Below are 23382 nucleotides of genomic sequence, written 5' to 3' on the forward strand. Positions count from 1 at the left end.
GAAATACAGAATAAGAAAATAAATGAAAACATAGCTTTAAAATCATTACCTATTGGTAAATCAAAGTATTTAATTACATCACGTCCACGTACTAAAACTTTATGCACTGAACTTGGCATGTTATACCAACCATAATTTCTAAGGTATAACTCTCTTGTTTCGTTCAACAAAACACTAAACTCTTGGGTTTTTATTTGTTTTCCACAAGAGAGGACTCTTAGCACCAGAGAAAAATTCATGAAATTTTAAACTCGCGTTGAGCTACATTTTCCACTAATAGTAAAACGTTGAAATTTTTGCACAGGTATTGTAATTAGTTAGGTGAACAAAATTATAAAAAGACTCAATCAAAAAAAAAAATATATAAAAAAATTGGACCTCCATGATGTGCATACATTTGTACTATCATTTTCGCAAGCTGTTTGCTGCTTAAGCAAAATAGTACTCTTTATGCAGATGAAGAGTAATAGGTATGTTATTTATTTTTATTTGCTTTTTGTTCGCCTTTCGTCTAATCATTGGTTAACATATTATTTGTAAACTGGTGTCATTGCTCTATATATATATATATATATGTATATATATATATATGTAAATCTTCGTATACCTTTGTTTTTGGCTCCCATACCGTGATGCATATTTAAGTATTTTAATTAGCTGATAAATTTTTTCATTTCAAAGCACCCTGTACCTCTTAATTTTTTTTTTGGCACTTTTAGCTTTAATTCAATACCTTATTTTTGAAAAGCGAACCAAAAATTTAGATCTTAGGGCATTCAGAAAAAGTATTGTAAATATAGATCAGCTAAAATAATACCAAAAAAAAGGCATTTAGTCACTTTTTCAAAATTGAAAATTTTCAAATATTGGAAAAAGTTGGAAGAGATTTCGATTGTTTCTGTTAGTAGAAGGTCCAAACTACCATAACCAAAAAAAAAATTTCACGAACTTTCAAGATGTTTTTTTTTTTTTGTCTCCAAAGTTTACCAATTTTCGGATTTTGGTATGTTTAATCATATATTTATTTATTAATAAAAAAAAAATATTTGTATAAATTTTTTTTCCATGAACCATACATTTCTTGGTTTGTCGCATATATCTTTATCAAAGGGCAAAAGTTGATCTTGCTAGGAATAAAAATGTATTTTTAACAAATTTTTAACTGCGACCACTTTTATGTGCGAATCGCCGAAATGAAATGGTATGTAGAAAATAGGTGTACTTTGAGGGGGTGTGTGAGGCTGAAAGTTGTTTTTATCACAAAATAACTTATGAACTTCTCTTAGTTGGAGATTTAGCTGTAACTTGACATCAAAACATCTAAGTTTCAAGACAGTCGATTTTTGTATTTTTGTCCACCTTCGCGGCACTGTGCGCCGCTCCAAATGGCTGCGCTGTTCGTTGCGCATTAGCCGGTAAGCGATCGGATTCGCTCCTAGCTAATTGTAGACACTTCGGAATATAAAAGAAGCAACAGTTGGCCGAGATTATCAGTAACCGAATCGAGTGATAGCCGCGTACATTCAACAATTAGTGTCACTTTAATTATAAATCGAAATAATTTCTTCTGAATTATATTCAGGTAAATTCAAAATTATTTGCTGTCGAGTATTTCACCGAAATTCGTATTAACCCAGTAGGAAAAAGTTAAAACAGGCGAAAAACCACTTTCCAGAAAATTCAAGTGACGTAAATGTACTTTCCAAGAGCTCTACCCAGAAAAATATTAAATAATTATTGCTCACTTGCACCTGAAGGACCAAAGTCATTGCCAAATAAAAATAAATTTTAAATTTTATTTAAAATAGTGGTGTTTATAGGGTGATTTACCTCAATCAAGTACCAAAAAGCATAAAAATCATAACTCATTAATAGTGTTAAGCAGGCAAAAGACTGAACCTTCTCCTATAAGGCGTTGGATAGGAATACTTATACATATACGTTTGGTAATTGCACTCCGTGTCAAAAGGCCGTGTTTAAAGGCCACAAATGTTGAGCCGGATGAACAAAATGTCAGACCTTTTACTTAAATTTACTTGAATAAATCGCGTAAAAGGTCTGAAGCATCGTACAGCTCCATAAGTAACGAAACTCTTCTTCTTAACTTTTGTTCTGGCAGGTGGTAGGTGTGTTTTTGATTCAGCGTATTTTGAATAAATTATGATTGAAATGGAAGAAAATGTAAGAGATAAGAGCAAATGCCGAAAAGCAGGTGATCTCAGCAGTAGGCATTTTTTGGCAATCAACTGATAGTGTTTTTACATAGGAAACTGTACGATGGTCTGAAATTTTAAGAAAAAGCAATTGCTTCTGCCGAATTTCCACTAGGCATTTAAATTATGAAAAATGTGTGTCATTTAAAAATGCCATGTGGAAACGAATTTAATGCCACATAATTTTTTTAACCTAATGACACAGGTATTTTTTAACGTCCAACTTTGTAATCAAAATTCGTATCATTTAATACCAAGTGAAAATCTGGCATTAGTTTTTCATTCATTCGGTCGAAAGGTCTGAAATTTGAAAAAAGCAATTGCTTAGTTTTTATTCATACGGCCCATTGCAAGTTAAAACAATTAATTTTTTTGTTATTTAATTTGTATTTATTTTTTTATTCTTTAACAAGATCAATATGAATCCAAAGAGGGTGAAATATTGCTTATTTTAATAAAGCACTTGGTATGGGTTTAATACAAGCATATGATGTAACTTGAACCCAAAGTCACCATAACTTTTTCCGATTTTTCTCATAGTTCTTGTTTAGAAGGATCAATGGTTGTCAACTCAACTTAAAGCATTGAAAAGGCACAACCGTTCGCTTTTCAACGAATATAAGATTATCAGAGTCCGTTGAAAACTGTCAAATTTATGACCGGTGTACTTGGGGTACATTTGAAATTCTACAAAAGCCAAAACTATTTTTTTGAACTCGTTGTTCAAAAGAAGGATATCTGCCGTTATGAATTTGAATTTATGTTTTGTGGTGTTGTCTTGTGACCTCCTTCCGGTGGTCAAAAAATTTTCAGTTAAAAAAAAAATCTAATTCATACCGCTTTTTATTCAGTTCTAAGTCCCAGTGAAGGAGGCTACGGCACCCTTAAGCGTCTTCTATCCCCAAAAGCAGTGGGGAAGCCGAAACATGCTCAAGGATGTACTGGTCTTATAAGCTCAATGTGCAGCTTTACTTTTGTCAATGCAGAATATAAAATTAATGTTTTGGTATCAGTTCATACAGATAAAATAGATTTTGCTGTGCCGTTCATTCATCGGAAACATTAATTTATATCCGAAAATGATTATTTGGCTTCAATGCTCGTAGAAACAATTTGGAAAGCTTTTACGAAATTAGAAGTAATAGTTCTGAGGAAGCTCGTGTTTTATATATTCATATAACTTTCAAGCTTTGTTCGAAGAAAAAATTAGATTATAGATCCAAGGCAATTGCTATCTTAAACACTGTGAGAAACCCCAGTGACTGGTGGCGGCTTGCAAATGTTTAAAAACGCCTTTTTCAAAGGATCTACCGTAGTCCTTCGTTGCAGCATTTTTACAATTATTTCAAAAGACAGTTGAACAGTGCCTCAAGACTGTATTTTACTGTTCATAATTCACTGAAGCCTTAATTTTTTAACCAATTTGATTAAACAGGACAACACCAGCAAACGAGGCAATGGTGCGGAAAATTTTAAAACTGTTTTTAATAGACTTTTTTGTGTTGATTGCGAATCTGTAATTGTATAGTTTCCATCAGCTTCAGATTTTGAGAAAAATTTGGTCAAAGTGTCACAAAATCGCGTTTTGTGCAATATTTGAGAAGCTCTAGCAAAAAACCGAAAGCTCACACAACCTTCCGCTTAGGCTTAAATGAAAGCAAAAACTCTCGACTACTATCCCTGCACCTTGGCCCGATGGCCACCTACAGCCCAATTCTATATCGGTGACAAAACTTTTGTAGCTGAAAAATACAAATTTTTTCATATTTTTTCCGTAACAAAACTGTAACAAATATTTGTCACTGATACAGAATAGAGCTGGTGTAGTCATTTATTGAACAATAATTAAATACTGGAGTATTGTGCTATTGAAAGAAAATATATTGTGCCAAAATCAGTTTTTGCTGTTCAATAATTGACCTTAGGGTCATGGTGAGGGTATGGTATTTTCTTGGATACTAGTCGAAAGTTCAAGCCTTAATTTAAGCCTCAGTGGAAGGTTCTCTCACCTTTTACTTTATTGCGGTAGGTCAGTGGCGGATCCAGCGGGGGGTTTTGGGGGTTAAACTACGTGTCAGTCAGTGGCGGATCCACGGGAGGTGTTTTAATATGGTGCATATGTATGTATAATATGGCGTTTATCTATTAAAAGACCCCCTGTGGGTCCGCCACTGCCTAACACGTAGTTTAACCCCCAAAATCCCCCGCTGGATTCGCCACTGCGGTAGGCACTTAAATTTCGCCAAAATCAGTTTTTGCAGTGCAGCGACGGTATTTTCGGAGGTAGTAGTCGAGAGTTTTGGCTTTAATTTAAGCCTTAGTAGAAGATTTTATCATCTTTTGTTAATTTGCTAGACCTTCTAAAATATTGCGAAAAATACGGTTTTTCAACACTTTGACCTCTTTTTTCTCAAGATCTGGAGCTGTTTTAACATTTTCCCAAAGAAATTTTTTTTGTCATCTTTGTTGGTCTATGGGATAGTGGTTAAAAGTGCGCACTACACCTACGTAGGGCCTATGATCGAGCAAAATTTCGGTCTAATAACAAAAATGAAAGAAAAGAATAAGTTTTTTCTAATAGCATTCAACCCTCGGTAGAGAATGGCAAACCTCCCAATCTATTTCTACCATGAAAAACAGCTTCTCATAAAAATACAATCGCCGTTCGGAGTCGGCGTAAAACTGTAGGTCCCTCCGATTTAGTTGACAACATCAAACCGCACGCCACATGTCGGAGAGACTCGGCCAAACACTAACATATGTATGTGTAAGCGCCAATCTATTATTATTATTATTATAAGCGCCTACAGTAAATATGTCTGCATCTCAAATTCAAAGTTGATGTGACTTATGATTTCGAAGTTATAGCTGATAAAAAATTCCACGCCTACGGGATGTGCCACACCCCTTTTCAAAACTTATTCATATACATCTTACTATAAGCACCTACCGTAGCTGAGTCCGCATACCAAATTTCAAGTTCATTCGGCTTTCGGTTCCGAAGTTAGAGCTGATTAAATGATTCACGCCTATGCGGGGCACCACGCCCCCTTTTCCAATACCGCCTATATTTTCCCATGAGTATGGAATTAATTTTATTTATCTCGACAGCAAGTTCCAATACTCTACCACAAATATTTCAAGAGGTATACAACATGAAAATTTTAGTTAGTATAGGAGGTGCCACGCCCTCTTTTCCAGTACTGCCCATATTTATCTATGCCTATAGCCTTCCCGGGGTAAAAGCAAATAAGTGTGCAAAGTTTCATGCGATTCCGTGCCGCAGTTCAGAAGTTATAAGGTAATAAAAAAACAGACATTCACATTTATATATATAGAAGATTTATATTTTTATGTAAAAGTCTACCTCATTAAATAATCAGAACCACATAAATCCATATTTCAAACATCGTACAAAAATTATAAAAATTCAACAAACTTTAACAATTACGCCCAAAAATTTTTAAATTTTTGTTCAAAATTTTTAGAAAAATTCTAGGTATGCAATTTTATAGCCCATTAAATCTAAATAGGTAAAATTAAAAATTTCGAGACCCTGGAAAATCACGTTGATTTTTAATATATTTTTTTTTTTTTGTTGACTGGGCTAGGCATTTTCTTCTATATAAAAGGCACTATCCTAAGATAAAACATGAGTGAATTGAACCCCTGCTTGGCTTGTTATATTCTTTAATAACTAATCTTTAATAGGGATCATACTAAAAGCTACTTTTCATATAAAAATTCGTACGTGTCCCACCCGAGACGAAATATTATGAAGTTTAAAGAAGAAGGAACATTTTTTCTGTACAAATTTCTCATGCGTGACGGTGGAATCGCCCATATCATTTATTTGAAGTATAATAAGTTGCACGTGGCAAGTGGCTAAGAGTTCGCGTTGATTTTTAATAATATTTTTCCCAAGCATTTAAATCACATCAGTTTGCTAAATGTTGAATAAAAACGTTTTATTTGGCTCGTGTAGTTATTATTCTTATTATATATATTATGCAAAATTAATGTGAACCGCTAGCCAATTAAAAACTTTTTTTTACATTTCAAATTTTTTTGTGAATATTTATTCTTTTTGGGGGAACCCTACAATTGTGCTGTACTAGTTTCTATTATTTACGATTTATTAACTAACTTTTCTGCACTTTGCACTATAAAATTTATTATAATCAAATAAAAAATCAAGAATCAGTTTTCATTTAAAAATTTAATTTAATTAAAATTATTCCAATTGATTGAAAAATAAAGGCTCCAGTGAATTATGAACGGCAAATTCCAGTTTTGAATCATTGTGCGTTGTCTACTACAGCTAAAATAACTTGGATGGAATGGAACTTTACACTTTTTTTTAACTAAACTAAATTAGGTATTTTCAATCAGGTGGCAGCCCCCTTCAAAAATATTTTCGACTGCAAGCCTTCTTAAATCTTTTTCTTTTGACGGCCATATTGCTATATTTACTTTATCTTGCTAGTTTGCTGAAACTGAAACTGAAACTTACAAACAGGTGGCAACTATCCAATTTTTTCTTTTTTAGCCATCCGGTTACTATAGCGAATAAATAAAAAAAAATTAAGGTAGTCAAGCATTTTAAATTTGATTGCTTTCAAGTACCCGAGCGAGCTACAAATTTTCGTATATCAAATGGTTAGGAGCTAAAATTTAATAACTTTTGTTTTTAATTTAAATAAAAATTTAATTTTTAAACGCTGTTTAGAGGACAATTTTTATACTCTACAAACATCGATTTCCAGTACTAACTGTGACCTCTTTTGGCATTTTTCTTGTTTGCATGCACATATCTGCTAGTAAGGTTTCACAAAATAATATCCTAAAAATTAGCAAGGCTATTGTAGTTAATATTTTTCAGGTTTTGCCTAGAGAAAGCTTGTTATGTCTATGTCCTTTATTTAGCTGCTTTCATACACATATGTCGTCGAATCTCCGACTGAGAATCATTCTGCTAGCTGTGCTGGTGCTCTTGGCAATGCATACCGCTACAGCCAACTCTCGACCGCCACGCAACAATGACATCAGCAGTATGGCCGATGCACTCAAATACTTACAAGACCTGGACACATATTACGGCGAACGCTCTCGAGCCAGGTACATAAATTCAGCAATAAATGGGCACCATGGCGTATGATAGACACCAAATTTTGCTCGTTTCTTTTATAGGTTTGGTAAGCGTACGCCGCTACTATTGATGTTACGACAACGATTGCTGGAAACTCCTGATCAGGTAGCAGTAAACTTAAATTTTAGTTGCAAAAAGTTTATTTATTATTTTCTTTTCTTCTTATACTAAACTTAACCGAAATAATTAGGCACATGTCAATGATAATCCATCAGCTGATGAACCTTTTTAAAACTGATGCGATATAAACTCAATTACAAACATAAATTTACGTTTCGATGTATTAAACAAAGGATGTTGCAGCAACTCATTTCAAACATTTTCGAGTGAAACTTCTTTTTGTAGTTGTAAAATTAAAAATGTTTTAAAGACTACTATGTACTTTAAGTTTAACTTATGTGGCAAGATTCAAACCCAAGTACGAATTTATTACTGCAATGCATGCGCTAGTTAAACAAACACTTTAATTTTATTGTTATATGTATAACATATATATATATATATACATACATACACATAATTTTATGTATAAGTACTTGCACTTACAAAATTTTGTAGTTAGGTGACAAAGATTTAAAGCTTTCAATCCATATTATAAATGTTATAAAAAAAAAATAAAGCCAAATTTGTTGATGACAAAATTAACAAGATCATTACGCATTTATGGGACGCAACATACTTATTGTAAGTATTTATATTGGTAAGAAGTGCACTAAGAAGCCGCAAACTGAAAATAGAAAAAAATTCAAGTTTTTAAACAGCTACCGAAAAAATAACAAAACTCATTGGCTCACTCAATATTGATGCTGTTAGTATGGCAAAGGTGGTATTGCAATATGGCTCCAGCATTACACCAATCATATTAGAGGCCACTATCACACCCAAACGACCCATGGCTAAGCCAATACTAACGGCTTTACCCCTGCAAGAAATTATTTGTTTATGCATAGATATGTGGAAATATTGATTATGTGTATTCTAAAACTTAGTTAAATTTTTTAGTCTCACCTTAAGTGTGTGGGCACCAAATCCACCATTGCACCACACATTATAGAAATTGATAATCCTGGCATGAGTATATACAAACAGAAGAGTACTAGAACCACTTGTGCATTAGCAACAAAATGCAAAAGAATTCCACTTAAGGTGCCAATGCCCAATGCAGCTAACAATACGTTTTTACGTCCCAAAGGATTCAATAGCGCACCCTGTATGACAAAACCCACTAAAAATGCACAGCCAACAATCATATTATCAATATAGGTCTTTGTTGTGATGCTGTCATCACAGATCTGCAAAAAATAAAAAAGTAAATTAAGCAGAAGTGAGTACATACATATTTACAAATAACTGAATTATGACTATGAATCAAATAAGATAAATAAATTAAAATTTCGACTGCGTGTTCAGTTTAATAGTTTAAGTAATTAATTTTCCAACTTTTTCCATTGCAAAATATATTACGAGGGCTGAAATAGTTAATAAATTAAAAAAAGTAAGTGTGCCTGGGCCACACTGGAGAAGTGAAACTTACGTAACATATCTATTTTGTCTCATAATCAATATACATACATACATCTGCTTTGCTTAAGGTTATATTTTTTGTTTTTTTCTATCTTCCCCTGTTCGTTATAACTACATTTATGTTATTCTGTTTTCCTTTATCTTCAGTTTTATCTTTATACCCTATCGATACCAAAATCGATAGTAACATCCAACAAAATAACGATAACAAAACCGACAAAAGTATCGATAACAAAATCGATGACAAATTCAATGAAAATTTTGATAGCACAATCGATAATAATACTGGTAGCAAAATCGATTAGAAAGTCAATAAAGATATCGATAACAAAATCGATAAAAAATCTATAACAAAATCGATAAAGATATCGATAAGAAAACAAATATCGGTAACAAAATCGACAAACAATCGATAACTAAATCGATAACAAAACAGATAACAAAACCGACAACAAAACGAATAACAAAATCGATGAATAATAGATAACCAAATCGATAAATGATCGATGAAAAAATCAATATATAATCGATTAAAACAATATCGATGACAAAATCGATAAAAATACCGATAACAAATGCGATAAAAAATGTCGATAACAAATTCGATAAAAAATGTCGATAACAAAATCTATAACAATATCGATAAGAAAACTAATAACAATATCGATACAAAACATCGATAACAAAATTGTTAAAAATATCGATTCCAAAATCGATAGCAAAGTCGATAAAAATATCGACTATTATATCGATATGTTCCGAAGATATCGATAGCTAAGACGATAAAATTATCGATAACAAAACCGAAAAAATATCGATTATTATATCGATAAGTCCCGAGAATCCCAAAAGTATCTAAAATCCCAGATTGAGTCTCTGTCTCTATCTTTATCCTTTTCTCTATAATTACCTTTATTTTAATCTTTCCTTTCTATCTTCATCTATACCTTTAGCGGTATCTTCATCCTCATATTTTTCTTTATGTTTATCTTTGTTTATATTTTTATGTTTATATTTTCTTCATCTACATATTCCCCTTTACCTTTGCCTTGTATAAGGAAAGTGTTTAAATTTGCCTTTATCTTAATTTTTTCCTTTTATCTTTACTTATCTTTGATTTTGTTTTTATTCTTACCTTTGCCTTTATCCTCTTCTTTATTTACGTACGTACTCGCTTTTACTTTCATTCTTGTATTGGTCTTTTTCTAAGTGTCATTCGTTAACCTTTTATTAACAAGTTTTTGTTAAATTCATACCATGTGCATGCACTCAATAAGCCCTTTTTTCAGCCCCAACCATTTCCGTTGCACAATTTCCGTAACACCATTTCCGTGTGCAAGTTCCGTGGAATTTGCCAATTTACTCCCAACCAAGCAACTGCCGCTAAAGAAGTTTCACTTCAGTAAACTCACACTAAATCTAGTTCAGCGATATGCTAAATAATGCAGTAGAATGGCTGATAAATCATTCGTCTAAAAAGGAACAGCACATCAGTGCGGATAACTGAAGCTTTGTGGTTCACTGTGGAAAACTTATAAATAGTATTTGTACCAAACCGGACAACTGTAAGTCTCATGGCTGTAATGGTTGTAGCTAAACAAGAAATGTGCTGGCGAACTATTGATGTTAAACAAAGCCGGAGAAAGGGCACTCACCACTATTGTTACCGGATGCGAGGGTCCTTTATCGCCACTTTTCACCAGCTTTGGCTAAATCTATAAATTGTTTAAATATTTTTTTCATTCCACGAACCTTTCAACACATTGCCTAAGGACAAGGCTAACCTGTTAGCATCTACTTAGTTACTATGGAAACGTATAATCCGATTTTTTCACCCTCTGCCGAAGTCTTGCTATGTCAACTGGTTATGCAGACAATGTCTTAGTCATCATCAGCGGTAAATGTGTGATGACTTTTACTTAGCTCTCTGGCGGACCAGACGGTGAAGTTCATCAGTGACTGGGCTACGGAAGTGGAACTCAGTATTAATGCGGGTAATCCGATTTGCTCTATTCACTAAAAAGTTAGAGAATCCAATATAGGTAGAGTAGACCCAAATGAGGCAAGACCTGTGAATAACCAAAGACAGCGAATTATCGAAAAGAAGCCACTGACGGCATTGTAGAAGGTACGTATGATGGATTGTAGTTCGAACATTTTTCCTACTCTTGGGCCTATATTAAATATTCTACGCGGTATTTGTGTAGTGGGAAACGGTGAAAAAAGAATTATCTAACAAGGAATTTTTAGCAAAAAAAACCGACTTAAAAAAATATATATATATCTCTATATATTTCATGATCCAATGATCGGATCTAAACCAGATTAGTACGGGACCACCTCTGAGACACTACCTTTCCGATGCAAAAAGAATAGAATTATCGAAATCGGTTGACGTGGTCCAAAGTTATGCGGTAACATACATAAAAAATAAATAAAAATATTCCGACGAACTCATAACCTCCTCCTTTTTTGGAAGTCGGTTAAAAAGACTACAGAGCGTTTATATGATTTCAATGATTAACTTAAGGCATACCTTAAAGAGAACAGCGACAGTGGCACTTCCCACAATTCGGGTATTTTACGTGCCACCGGTTGGCCCACAATGTAGCTAAGAACATTCATTGTTGTTTTTGTAGCGGCTACTTAGCTCTCCCTAGATGGGCTTGTCCCTCAATCGGTGTCGTAAAGCTCAACTAACAGCAGACCCAGAAAATGTGCCAGTCCGACTGGTTTGGTCCATAGGGATAGAGGCGTTAGTTGAGTGGGGTTTAGGGCGCATGCGAAGGGTTGCTTACATCTGCATTTATCATACTCAGGTCGGAGTTTAGCCTGCTGCAGTATCCAGAGCGAGGTTGGGCTATTGAGGTGCGAGTTTCCCTAGACTGTGTTCCCAAAACGGCATTCACAGGTCGGAATTTGGTGCAAGTAGAGACCGATTCCCTGTGAATGCCACTTATTGGCTTATCGGTATACTGTCGGGGCCAGAAATTGTCTTAGGAACCTTTGGAATTCGTCTGTTAGTTCGTATACATATATGCCTTCTGATGTGCCTAGGCGAGGACTCTGCGGCAAGCAGTGACTGCATACAAGGCATTATGTTGTGACCCTTGACAGGGAGCATTTGACCCTAGTCATGTAGGCGGTGCTATGGCGACATCAGAAGGCATTCGGTGTCGGTCCGCTGTGTCCGCGCAACACTTTTGACAATTGCTGCTAGATTTTTTGTCTGAGGTAAGCTTGGGTTCAGACAGCCTGCAGCTATCTTTAGCTAAGGTGCCATATTGGGGAAATAAAAGTGCCATTATTTTTAATCTACAGAAAACCATTTCTTTCCCATTTATCAATAAAATAAGAATCATGTTTCTAAAGCAAAAGTGAAACTAGAAAATTTTAGTTGGCGAAAAAGCAGCATACGCAACGTATTTCATAAAAATTTATTAAAGTATTGCTATTTTAAAAAATGTTCCATTGTGGCACTTTGTGCCAAATTGAAAAATTAGTTGCCATTTGAAATAAAATAGAGACAAAAATGGCAAGGTTTAAAACAAATTGGCAGACCTGGATTCAGTTTCAAAATGTGTAATGAATTTTCAACAAAGTTCGATGTGTGATACGGGTATGGAAGATCATGCGATGCACCTCCAAACTGACGGTTCCTAAATGGTCGAAGGAAAAGGAGCTGCGGTTTACTGCTCTGAACCAGAAACTTGCAGTTCCTTTATGTTAGCGGACCGCAGTAGTATTTCTTTGTTTTGCAATAACGAAAGCGGTAAAGGTAGATACATTTTTATATTGACAGTCATTAAGGCTCTACTTTTATTAGTTTCTATTCGAAGACCATCGTACATTGTAAGAAAGCCGTGAGAAGTAAGCTAATGAGCTAGTCAAAGAGGGTCTTCTTCTGGATGCTTTACTAGCGACGGACATACCAATTTCTTTAAGGCAGTGTCACACTATTGGTACATTTGTACAGATTTGTACAAGTCTTATATTGGGCTATTGGTACAAAATAAAAAAATGGGACGACAATTTTTTATTTTGTAGTCAACAAACAAATTGTTTTTCGTGATTAGGATACGGCAATTTATTTGTGCATTCACACGATTTGCGCCGAATTTTGGGCGAATGCCCAATCGACACAATCATGAACTTCGCATGTACTGGCAGACAGGGAGAATATGGAAACGTAAATATGACTAGAGGGTTGCAAAGACTATGCGCAGGTTATGCGATAAAAAAAAGGCTTCGGGACTTTTTGCTTTTAATATAAACCGCGGACTCAGGACATCAAGTAGTACTGATACGCGCACAGCTTGCAAGCACAGGCAAGTGTAACTATCACAAGGAAAGAGTGGAGCATATAATTTACGAAGGACCAGAGCGGCTACTAGGTATGTGTGTCGATTGGAAGTCTGTAAAAGGATTTTCCTTACTACGTAGTCCCAAAATCGAATTAAAATATTCCATTTTCGAATTCCCATATTCAATACTGCCATAATCCGAATTGGATTGCCAAAGTTACTCGAGAATGAAAAAGTTATTCGAACGCGTTTGAGCTACGGTATAACTTGTGCATTGTAACGTTGTTTCATTTGATAGTAGCCTTGAGCCTATGGTACCTAGATAAAAAAAACATAAAGGTCACGTCTTCCCCGTTTGTGGGTTTTTTTGATGTCGACCTTGTGCTGACGGAAATCCACTGGTGGCCAGTAGCAGAGGAAGAGGGTGGACTCCACTTTGATGGAAAAACCAAGTGGGAAAAGCCTTGGCTTCACGTGACAATTCCAAATGTCCTCAGTTGGCACCTAAGTGAATTGGGCCGTATGAATAAAACTAATGGGGATTTCGTTTCTTCCAAAAAATATTGCTCTTCCACTGTACAAAATGTCTTTTATGTTACTCAACCCTCTAAAAGGGCATATGTTTGCCTTCTTGTCCTTATCTAGCTCACGCATTGAATAATATTGTCGTTTAATTTAGAATGGAACATGAAAAGAGAAATGGGCCATTAAAAACGGAACCTTTTTTTGGTAGAAAAAAAATCACCAGAAGCAATGCCCTTCTCTTAAAATTGCATACCTTTTACTTAAATTTTGTTTCAATAAATCGAGTAATAGGTCTGAAATTTATTAGGTCCTATTTTTATTCATACGGGCCATTAACTTTTTAGTTCCACCATTTGACTCCAGTGCTGCTTAATGTCTCCAAGACATGTATTGTTACTTAAAGAAAACTATTTATTTAATAAAAAATAAACAAGATTTGTCCAGTTAAATGTTCTCCGTAACGTGCGGTATCAATATTCGTTGGGAAAGCAATCAGTTCCGCAAAATTTTAAAGTTATAGGAAGTACTAATTCATTTTCGAATCGAGTGTAGTTTTCGATTAATTTTATGTTTCGAACTTTCAGCTTTCAACAGGCAAATACTGGCACTGCTTGGCGAAGTTACAGCAACCGATAAAGGGCCAAAGTGCCTATTACAATTCCCTAAAGGAACGGCAGTGGTCTGTAACATTGTCTCGGATTTGTGAACAACAATTCATTAGTCGCACATATATATACTCATATATGGTAAAACTTCCTTTTTTAGACAACCTAACCTAGCCCAAATGAATACAATGTGGTATAGTCGGTAACAAAACGTCAGCCAACCCAATTTAAGGATCTTCTTTAGTTCACGACGATTTAAAGGCCAGGGTTTGTATAAGTAAGTACACCATAATTAATGAAACCTTAATTTTGATCGTTTTTGATCGTTTTTTTTCGAATTTTTTAAGTGGCAACACTAGTATCTATGTACCAAGTAAGTAATTTGTAGCAATGACACAAAAATTAACCCTTTATAACTTACCTCAGCATCGACGATGGTCACATTTAGACGTTGCTTCTCGAACGAAGCTTCTAAAATCTCACACACCGACGAACTTCCAACATTATCGCCCGATGAACGATTAACAATTTCCGGATACCAAATTTGCATACCCGCCGATGTAAGAAACATGCCAAACACCGAAACAATGCTCAATATGAAGTTGGTGCAATGTGGTTTGTGAAATAGTGGCACCGTGGCTCTCCAAATGCTCACTAGTATGCCACAAACACCACCACCACCGCTGCGCAAGTCATCGTCAGCAATCTGTTCTGCTTTCAGTTTGAAATCTGTATCATTTCCGAAAACACTTGCCAAAGAGCGACCGCGATTAATTTTACAGATCCATTCCAGTGCAGCGACAGCTTCGTATTCCTTATCTTGTGCCAATAGCAGCTTTGGACTCTCTGGGAAGGGATACAACATTGCGGCACCAATTAAGCCGGGCAACAAGTTAAGCAAAATTATCAAACGCCAGGGACGAAATACAAAACTGTCGGTTATGTGAAGTGTCCAATCAGCCGAAAGGACCAGCCAACAGGTTGCTGAAAATGTTAAGAAAAGAAAATTTTTAGGGTTTCTACATAGAGGAAAAAAGTTTGAACAAGAGCAATTTTGTTTTACATTTATTTGAAATTGTTCAAATAGAAACGTGCATACAAATGCCCTGCAGGGAAACCGCGGTCTAGTGAATCAAATTTCTAGTTCTAGGTTCTAGTTCTAGTACTAGGTCTTTATCGCCAAATATGAACTAGTCCGATGGGAACTAGATCCCCACTAGTCCAAAATCAGCGAAATGTGGTACTTTTAAAAAAAATAATTTTTTTCAGTTTTTTTCACTAGAAATCTATATCTAAAGTGACGAATTTAGAAATGGTTCGGAACTATAGAAAAAGGGATGCAGAACGAACTATATCTTATTTGTCGAATTTAGAACTAGCTCGGAACTATCGAATAAGGGATGCAGCGGGGGGCTTGTTTACTTTACATAGATATGTGTTTGGCGGCTTTTTCGTTTAAATACGCTTCTATTCTGCGCTTCGCAGATGCTTTTTCATAGCTTGGTAATACAAAACTAAAATTTGTGTTAACATTTTAACATCTCGGGACCGTCTGAAATCTAAGAAATAACAGCTAGCATCTCTGCAAACACAGCTACAGGTATGTAAACGTACATTTCTTACGATCATTCAAATAGCTTGGTAATACAAAACTAAAATTTGTGTTAACATTTCAACATCTTGGGACCGTCTGGAATGTAAGAAATAACAGCTAGCATCTCTGCAAACACAGCTAAAGGTATGTAAACGTACATTTCTTACGATCATTCAAATAAATTTAATTTCAAACTAAAAAGAAATAACTTAAAATCGCACGAAAAATATTGAAAAATCATGATACTTTTTTCTCTCGTCTGTCGATTTTAGAACTGGTTCGGAACTATAGAATTTAGGACTAGTTCGGAACTATCGAAAAAGGGATGCAGCGGGGGGCAATTGACACTTCCTAGGACATCGCCATGTTAAATTCGCCAGTTGCTTGCATGCAAAAGAGATTTATCGCGAACCAGTACTGGGTCTAAATGTACTAGAAGCGCACCAGTTCAGAAGATTCAGAGATTTTCCCCACAGGGTACACATTAGAGTGGTCCAAAAAATATTTTCCGAGATACTGTTGGGGGCACCTTTAAAAAGTTGTCCTCTTGCCGAAAGAAATGCTAGCACCAAATTCTATGTTTCTGTATAAATTTAGAGAATGCTCACGAAGTTTTTATATTTTATTCTGGAAGTATATTGTACATATATTAACCAAACAATGGGTTGAGCAACCTAAGACCATTTCAATTTTAAATTAGCTGCCAATTATAAAAATCATCAATATTTTTATGAGTTTCAAAGGTCGTTGAGTACCCTGTATTGGTTACAGTAGAATATTTGGTATAGCTATTACAAATACAAAATGGAAAAACTAAGGTGGTGCCCGGTATTCTACGATGACATTTTCCCCCCCTAATGAAACTTGGACCACCCTAGTGTACATATATACTGTATTTACATACAAATTCATATGTATGGATTTTCATCCATATATGTACATATCTATGTGTATACATAGGCTTTTACATTAAAAAAATTTCACTGCAATTTTGCGGATAACTGTGTAATTCGATCAGGTTTTTCAAGTTCATTGCAAAAATAAGATCCCTTATTAAATAAAATATGCAAATTGGTTTGTCAAATGATATAGAAGTTAATATTTTCATAGTTATAGATTAAATCACTCACATCCCTGCACATTTACTGCGAAACCCCTTAATCACATGCATACACACATATGCAATAAGGTGGGTCTAATTTGTATGAAACCAAAAAATACAACTTTTTTATTGGGGACGACCTCTAAAAATGTGGTATTGGTTAAAGAATTATGAAATATACAATTACAGCCCGATTGGGGGTTTTTTAGAACTTCCGCACTGAGCCAATGGTCTTAGATGATTCAAAAATCGTTTTTCACAAATTTTAAAAGTAGGTATTACACAAGGCAACAAAAATGAAAACAAATTACTTCAAAAAATAATTATTTTTGTGAGTCGTTCACTGATATAGCAAAATGCCCCCAACATTGACTTGAATGGAGAAAGTAGATCACGCTTGAGACGGCTATATGGAGCTGTTGGAGTCATTTTTGGGAGTGTTTTTTAAAGACATAATGAGTTTTTGATCGCTGGAGCCATGCACCAAGTGCTCTGGATCTCAAAATCCATTTATGCGCTGAAATTGTAAATGTTTTAAGAAAAATTTAAATTAATTCACACCAAAAATAAGAATGTCGCACAAATTAAATTCGTTTGACACGAATTATGATGAAGAAGTGGTGGACGTAAACAAGTTTCTAAAAAATCAATTGGCTGATTTGATTACACCAAACTCTGGCTAACTATTTCAGCGTTTTAACATTTCCATGAAAAATCCAGAAGATTTTCACAATAGTAAGAGAAACATAAGTGCGTTCTAAGAGTTGGTAGTGCAGAGAGTAGTGTAAAACCGATGCAAAATTAAAATAAATGCTTGGCAAAAAAAAACGACGCAAAAGATTATAACCGCAATTTTCCATCATCTACAACAGTGGCTCCCAGGAGCCTTTTGCACTTAGGAGCCGGATTGGCACATTTAGGTGCTAGATGTGAGGTAACATCAGGAGCCAGCATGAAGGGGGAAGAAGACCGTATTAAAATTTCTTATACTCCGGCTCTCAATACTAATATATATATGATGCTTTTAATGTATTTTTGCAACCCCTTTTTATCCTAAGAACTGATTTACTTCTTGCCCAGCACTTGGTGGCTCTTTTGACTGCTTTAAGAGCCAAAAATCTGTCCATCCCTGATCTACAAAAAGGTCCCTTATGAGTACAAAATAGTATTATCGATATTATAGTACACTTAAAGAAAAATATTTGGATCATTTCAAACTTCTGACCCAATTGGCAATTTTGGATATGGTAGCTTCTCCATTAGCTTTATGTTTTTAGGGGTGTTCCGCTAAAATTTAAAATTTTTATAAAAATATCTCCACCCTAATGTGTACATACTTGAGTACAAACATATGTACACACCTAAAATACACATATGTTTGTAAGTAATAAAAATATTTAAATACATACCTGGCATATAAATCGCAGCTATACTAACGAACATTGTTGAATAATTAATAACCACAGCACGATGTTTGTCAGTGTTGAATTCGCTGAGATATGCGTAAATAGCTGCAGATACGCCACCCAAACTGCAACAAGTAATTTATAGGTACTCTCATTTCATATGTTAATTATATATTTTATACAAATATAAGACCATAGTACACACCTTACACCCATTAATAAGTTAACAATATTGAAAACCCATATATTTGTGATGAACATCGAGATCAACTGTAGCAAATTAGTGGCTATCGTGCCATAGAAGAGCACCGAGCGCCGTCCGAAAGCATCGCTAACATACCCCCAAAAGTATGTGGATAGGAAAATTCCCGTCACACATGCCGCCATCATTATGCCCTTTTCACCTTGGCTCATGCCAAATTCGCACTGAGATGCTATAGCCATAATGCCCACCGAAGTTTGTGTCGCCATTGAGCAGAGAGTCAATAGCCCGGAGATGAGGAGTAGTATCCATTGTGATTTACCAAACCCTGTGAAAAAAGGATTCTCATTAACTTTTTTAGTTTCTTTAATTGTTTGAAAATATAGGTTTTTTTTTTTAATTTTGTCTAGCTTAATAATATGGGAAATAAAGACATTTTTTTATCTTCTTCTTGACTGGCACTGTAACCACAAAGCGATTTTGACCACTATTGGAAATGGCCACAGTGTAGAGAACAGAGATGGCCACTATCTCGTGCCGCTATTCCGCTCTCGGTGAATTTGACAGAATCGCTGTTTTTCATGCAAATTTTCATCATCTTCTTCTTCTTCCTGCATTGTTGTTCGCGTTTTGACATATCACCCTCGTTGGATTTCAAGGCTGGCATTATTGTTGGAGTGGTTTAGTTATGCATATCTTACTCGCATTATCTTTTTCTATACCCTGTCTGAAACTTCGTTTGGTATTAGGTACACAGCTCGTAGAGGTCCTTTCCAATTATGACGGAGTTGGTGGTGTCTCATAACGCGGTTAAGAGACAAACCTTTTTTATGTGTTATATTCCAGTCGACTGGTTCGCCGTCAGCTCCGGGGGCTTTGTTGTTGCGAAATTGCTATTCATACTCATCACAGTTGGGTCGCAATAAATCAAGTCCATCTTCATCGACAGGGAGTTCCCTATATAATTTAATTGGGTCACTAGGTCGTCGTGTTTTTTGTCTTACAAACATTCGCCCTGGTCTTGAAACATTCGGTAAGTTGGCTAAGTTTCTGCTAGAATTATCGGTCGTTCTTCGTATCGCTCGGCTTTCCAAGGTCGTCACACTCGCTCTTTCGACCTTCCACTTCATATTACGTTTTTCTTCCTTCTTTAGCTCCTGAGTCGATCACATACATCTAGCGTATGGCCCTATAGGTGGTATCTATTTTCTCTGCAGCTTTATGACATTCTTCATTGTACCAGTTGTTCTTTAGGGCTCACTGAACTCTGCCTACTCCTTCAGTAGTGGTACATAATGAACGGTAAATTTGGTTCTTCTGCTTGCATATGTCGATTTGTTGAAGAGTGCTCTCAGAGGGCATGTGTGGAGTCCAGTGGCGAAGATGTTGGCATTTCCTTATCTTTCTGGATGCACATTTTTCCTGAATAGATGTATGTACTTATGTGCGTTGGTCTGATTCAATGTTTGGTCCTTGGATCCTTCATCCTTCCGTCTATCGACAGATTTGGTTTTTCGATCTAGTGACAGCCACGCAGTTTGAAGGATCTCTTTATGCTGAGTCCTAGTACTTAACAATACAATGTCACGGGCCCCTCAGCCTCAGGCACCAAAGATCCTCTCCTTGCCCACACCCGCATTGAAATCACCTTCATCATTGTGGCGAGACGCTCATTCACCGGAGTGAACGGCAGTACTCGGCGGCGCACAATGCTGCCAAGCGTGCAAGCGTGTTTTAAAAATTTCACTTTGATTTTAATTAAACACAAAAACATATAATTCTGATTAATTATGGTTCTGTTTCATTTCGAACTTAAACTGTTTATTATTTTAAGGTTGATCAATTAATAAAAATCGGATTTACAAAGTTCTAACAAGGACTTAAAAATCTTTAGTGAGAAGCGCATTTATTTCGAACAAGGACTTTAAAGACTTTAGGGATATATATAGTAGGAAAACGAATCGCGCTGGCAATTTAGAAGACGTTTTTAATAGATTGTTAGTTTCATCAGATCCTCTGATTACTTGCTCCCGCTTATTGCTAGCGGTCAAGAACCGGAGATCCTTCTTTTCTAAAGCAATGGAGTTACTTAGTAGAATAATATTAGTTTAACGGGGCGTGGATGGGATTTAGATTCAGACTGTGAGAAATAGTGTCACAGTTTTCATTATATAGGGCTTATCATAACTATAAGACACCCACATATGACATTTTTTTGTATTATTATTATTTAATTTTAATTATTTTTTTTTACAAAAATATAGTTCTATCCTTAACAAAAACCGAATAAGTTTAAAACTTCTTAAAAATATCGATGTTTTTAATTAGACATTTAAAAAAAGAGTTCGTAATTTTGTAGCCCATTAAAGTGACAGTTTGAAGTAGCTTGCACATACCGTTGATGTTTGCAAATTTTTTTGGTGAAGTTGTCGCTCATTTTCTAAATATATATAAAAAAAATCGTCGAACATATGTACTCGTATGGAAAAAATTAAGTCCTACCTACATCAAACTGGCATTAATGTACTGCAATTAAATGGGTTACAAAACTGCATTATTAAAATACTTTTAATAATAATTTAATAATAACTATACGACACCCACATATTAAAAAGTTTCGAGTATTTACTTTGTTTTTATTTTATTTTAATTATTCTCTTTATAAAAATATAACATATTTTTTAATTAATTCATGTTTTTTATTAGGTACATTACTTGCTTTCCGATATTTTGTATGCTTAATTTGTAAATCTCTTTGAATTTAAAACATAATAGGGCATATTCATAGTCGAATAAAAAACGAAACTTAAAATAATTTCGACTTTTTTGATACTTTTTTCTTAAAAAGTGTTGTGAGAGTGCTGGTATGACATTTTCCCGCTTTTAACTTAGTTCTAAGTATTGCGAATTCCTTGATAAATTTATCCTCAAAACGAGAGGACCTGTGTTCTTTCTGATTCTACTGTAACTTTAACTTAACTAATTGTAAGAAATTTAGCTAGGAAAGACTCTTTAAAAAATGGTCACTATTGAGTTAAAATATGGTCATCATGTGTTAAGGTGTTAAGTCAAAGTCGCAAATAGGTTAAATTATTCATAATTTGCATAATAATAAAAAAATCAAATTAATTTAATTTAAGACATTACAAAAGCTGGGTCACCATTGGGTTAATGCATGATCAATAATAGGTTAAGACGTCAAAAATTTACACTTGTAAAGTAGTTTAAGCGAGACTAATGGAAATAAAATGATTTCAGAATTCTGAGCACCCGCTTATATGGGGCGGCCCCAGTGTGCGGCGGAGTCTCTCTCCCGCCATAAATCCAACACCGAATTTGCGCTCCGTGCTATGGCAGCTGCAGTAGATATCACAAGGCTAAATATATTGCCCCATTCGCGATTGATGAACATTTTTGAAATTTGCCCAATTTTAATGAACAAAATTTTACTAAACGTACTAATTTTGTTCAAAAATGGCTACAGAGTAATTTTTTTACCGAAACCTAGTATTTTATCAGCTTAGAAGACTTTTTTTTTTAAATGTCATAAGTCATTCCATGCCGTTTTGCTTCAGTGATCATTTATATACCTGTATCTGAACGCGCCTGTTGTTATTTCAACTTCATCAGCCAAAGGCAACAAACTTTGTCAGTAGTTTCTGACGACAAACATTTGACAGATGCGTTCAATTAGAAACAACCGACCATTTAAGCACAATCTTTTCTAAAATCTGTTCCAAACACTTTAAAATGCCAATTATTTAATTCGGTAAAAGATTTAACCACCATGTACAGTATGTATCAGTATAGCATATATAAACCTTAATTTTGTTTTAATTACACAACTACATATGCACATAGCATTAAATAGTCGAAGTCACTTAAGCCACTTACTTTTCCAGTGAACCTGCACAACGCATTTCGCTTTCGTAGATTTACACCACCAATTCAAAAATAAACATCGAATAGTATGGCATTTAATTGCTTTTATTTTTTTTACTCAGATTTCTTAACTGCTATTCACCATAATTTTAACAACATGAAATTCGTAGAATTCAATGCTTTGCTAAGATGAATTTACTCTTTTGAATTTGCTCTATTTTACAGTGGGGTTTTCACAAAATTTTTGCAAACAGGATTTTCATTTCCACCGAATTTTATAATGCCATTCACACGCTGGTTTATCTTGGCACTGTTAATGGAAATATGCGTTTTGAACCTACCAATACGCGCCAACACAGATTCATAATCGAATTCGTTACTCGATCCAACACCCGCGATACCAGCACCACTGCCCGCCTCCAAAATGCCTACTCCGATAGGTTGGCGACCTTCATTTTTACTATCCGAGAATTGCATTTTGTGCCAAATATAAAAAAAAAACTTAGATATTACTATTGCAACAATGTAAACTGTGAAGCCACCGCCAGTGTCAAGTACTGATCAAAACCACTGCCACTAGCAACGCTCCTACGATGAATGATTTGCCAACGTTTAGCATTATTTGCATTAACTGCCGCAATCGTGAGTTTATTTTTAATTCATTACAATACAAGTTTTTATATTTAAATTAAGAATTTGTTTGGCCTGTGGCTGTCGAACAGGTCACTGGTTACCAATCGTTTACATCTATAGGAACAATTACATTTCACATACATACATATGTATTTCTGCTGCCCAAGCGAGATTCTGGCTCTCGGTGTGGTATGAGGAAAGCGTGATATTGTGATTTTGCTACTTTATTTTTATAAGTTCATT

The 23382-nt window shown here is 35.0% G+C and overlaps 2 protein-coding genes across 2 annotated transcripts; one reads left to right on the top strand and one right to left on the bottom strand.

Moving 5' to 3' along the window:
• Positions 1-7143: 7143 nt before the first annotated feature.
• On the top strand, positions 7144-7637 carry LOC118738465 (neuropeptide F). Its single transcript, XM_036469403.1, has 3 exons — positions 7144-7331; positions 7404-7467; positions 7553-7637. The coding sequence occupies exons 1-3, from the start codon at positions 7156-7158 to the stop codon at positions 7592-7594; spliced, it is 282 nt and encodes a 93-aa protein (XP_036325296.1). The 5' UTR covers positions 7144-7155; the 3' UTR covers positions 7595-7637.
• On the bottom strand, positions 7485-23092 carry LOC118738464 (synaptic vesicle glycoprotein 2A). Its single transcript, XM_036469402.1, has 7 exons — positions 22848-23092; positions 18628-18952; positions 18426-18547; positions 14742-15304; positions 8371-8654; positions 8157-8284; positions 7485-8089 (listed from the first exon to the last, which is right to left on the bottom strand). The coding sequence occupies exons 1-7, from the start codon at positions 22981-22983 to the stop codon at positions 8055-8057; spliced, it is 1593 nt and encodes a 530-aa protein (XP_036325295.1). The 5' UTR covers positions 22984-23092; the 3' UTR covers positions 7485-8054.
• Between the last annotated feature and the right edge of the window lie 290 nt (positions 23093-23382).

Source organism: Rhagoletis pomonella, unplaced genomic scaffold (assembly GCF_013731165.1).
Source record: "Rhagoletis pomonella isolate Grant_MI unplaced genomic scaffold, Rhpom_1.0 Rhpom_scaffold_00004, whole genome shotgun sequence".
Classification (NCBI taxonomy): domain Eukaryota; kingdom Metazoa; phylum Arthropoda; class Insecta; order Diptera; family Tephritidae; genus Rhagoletis; species Rhagoletis pomonella.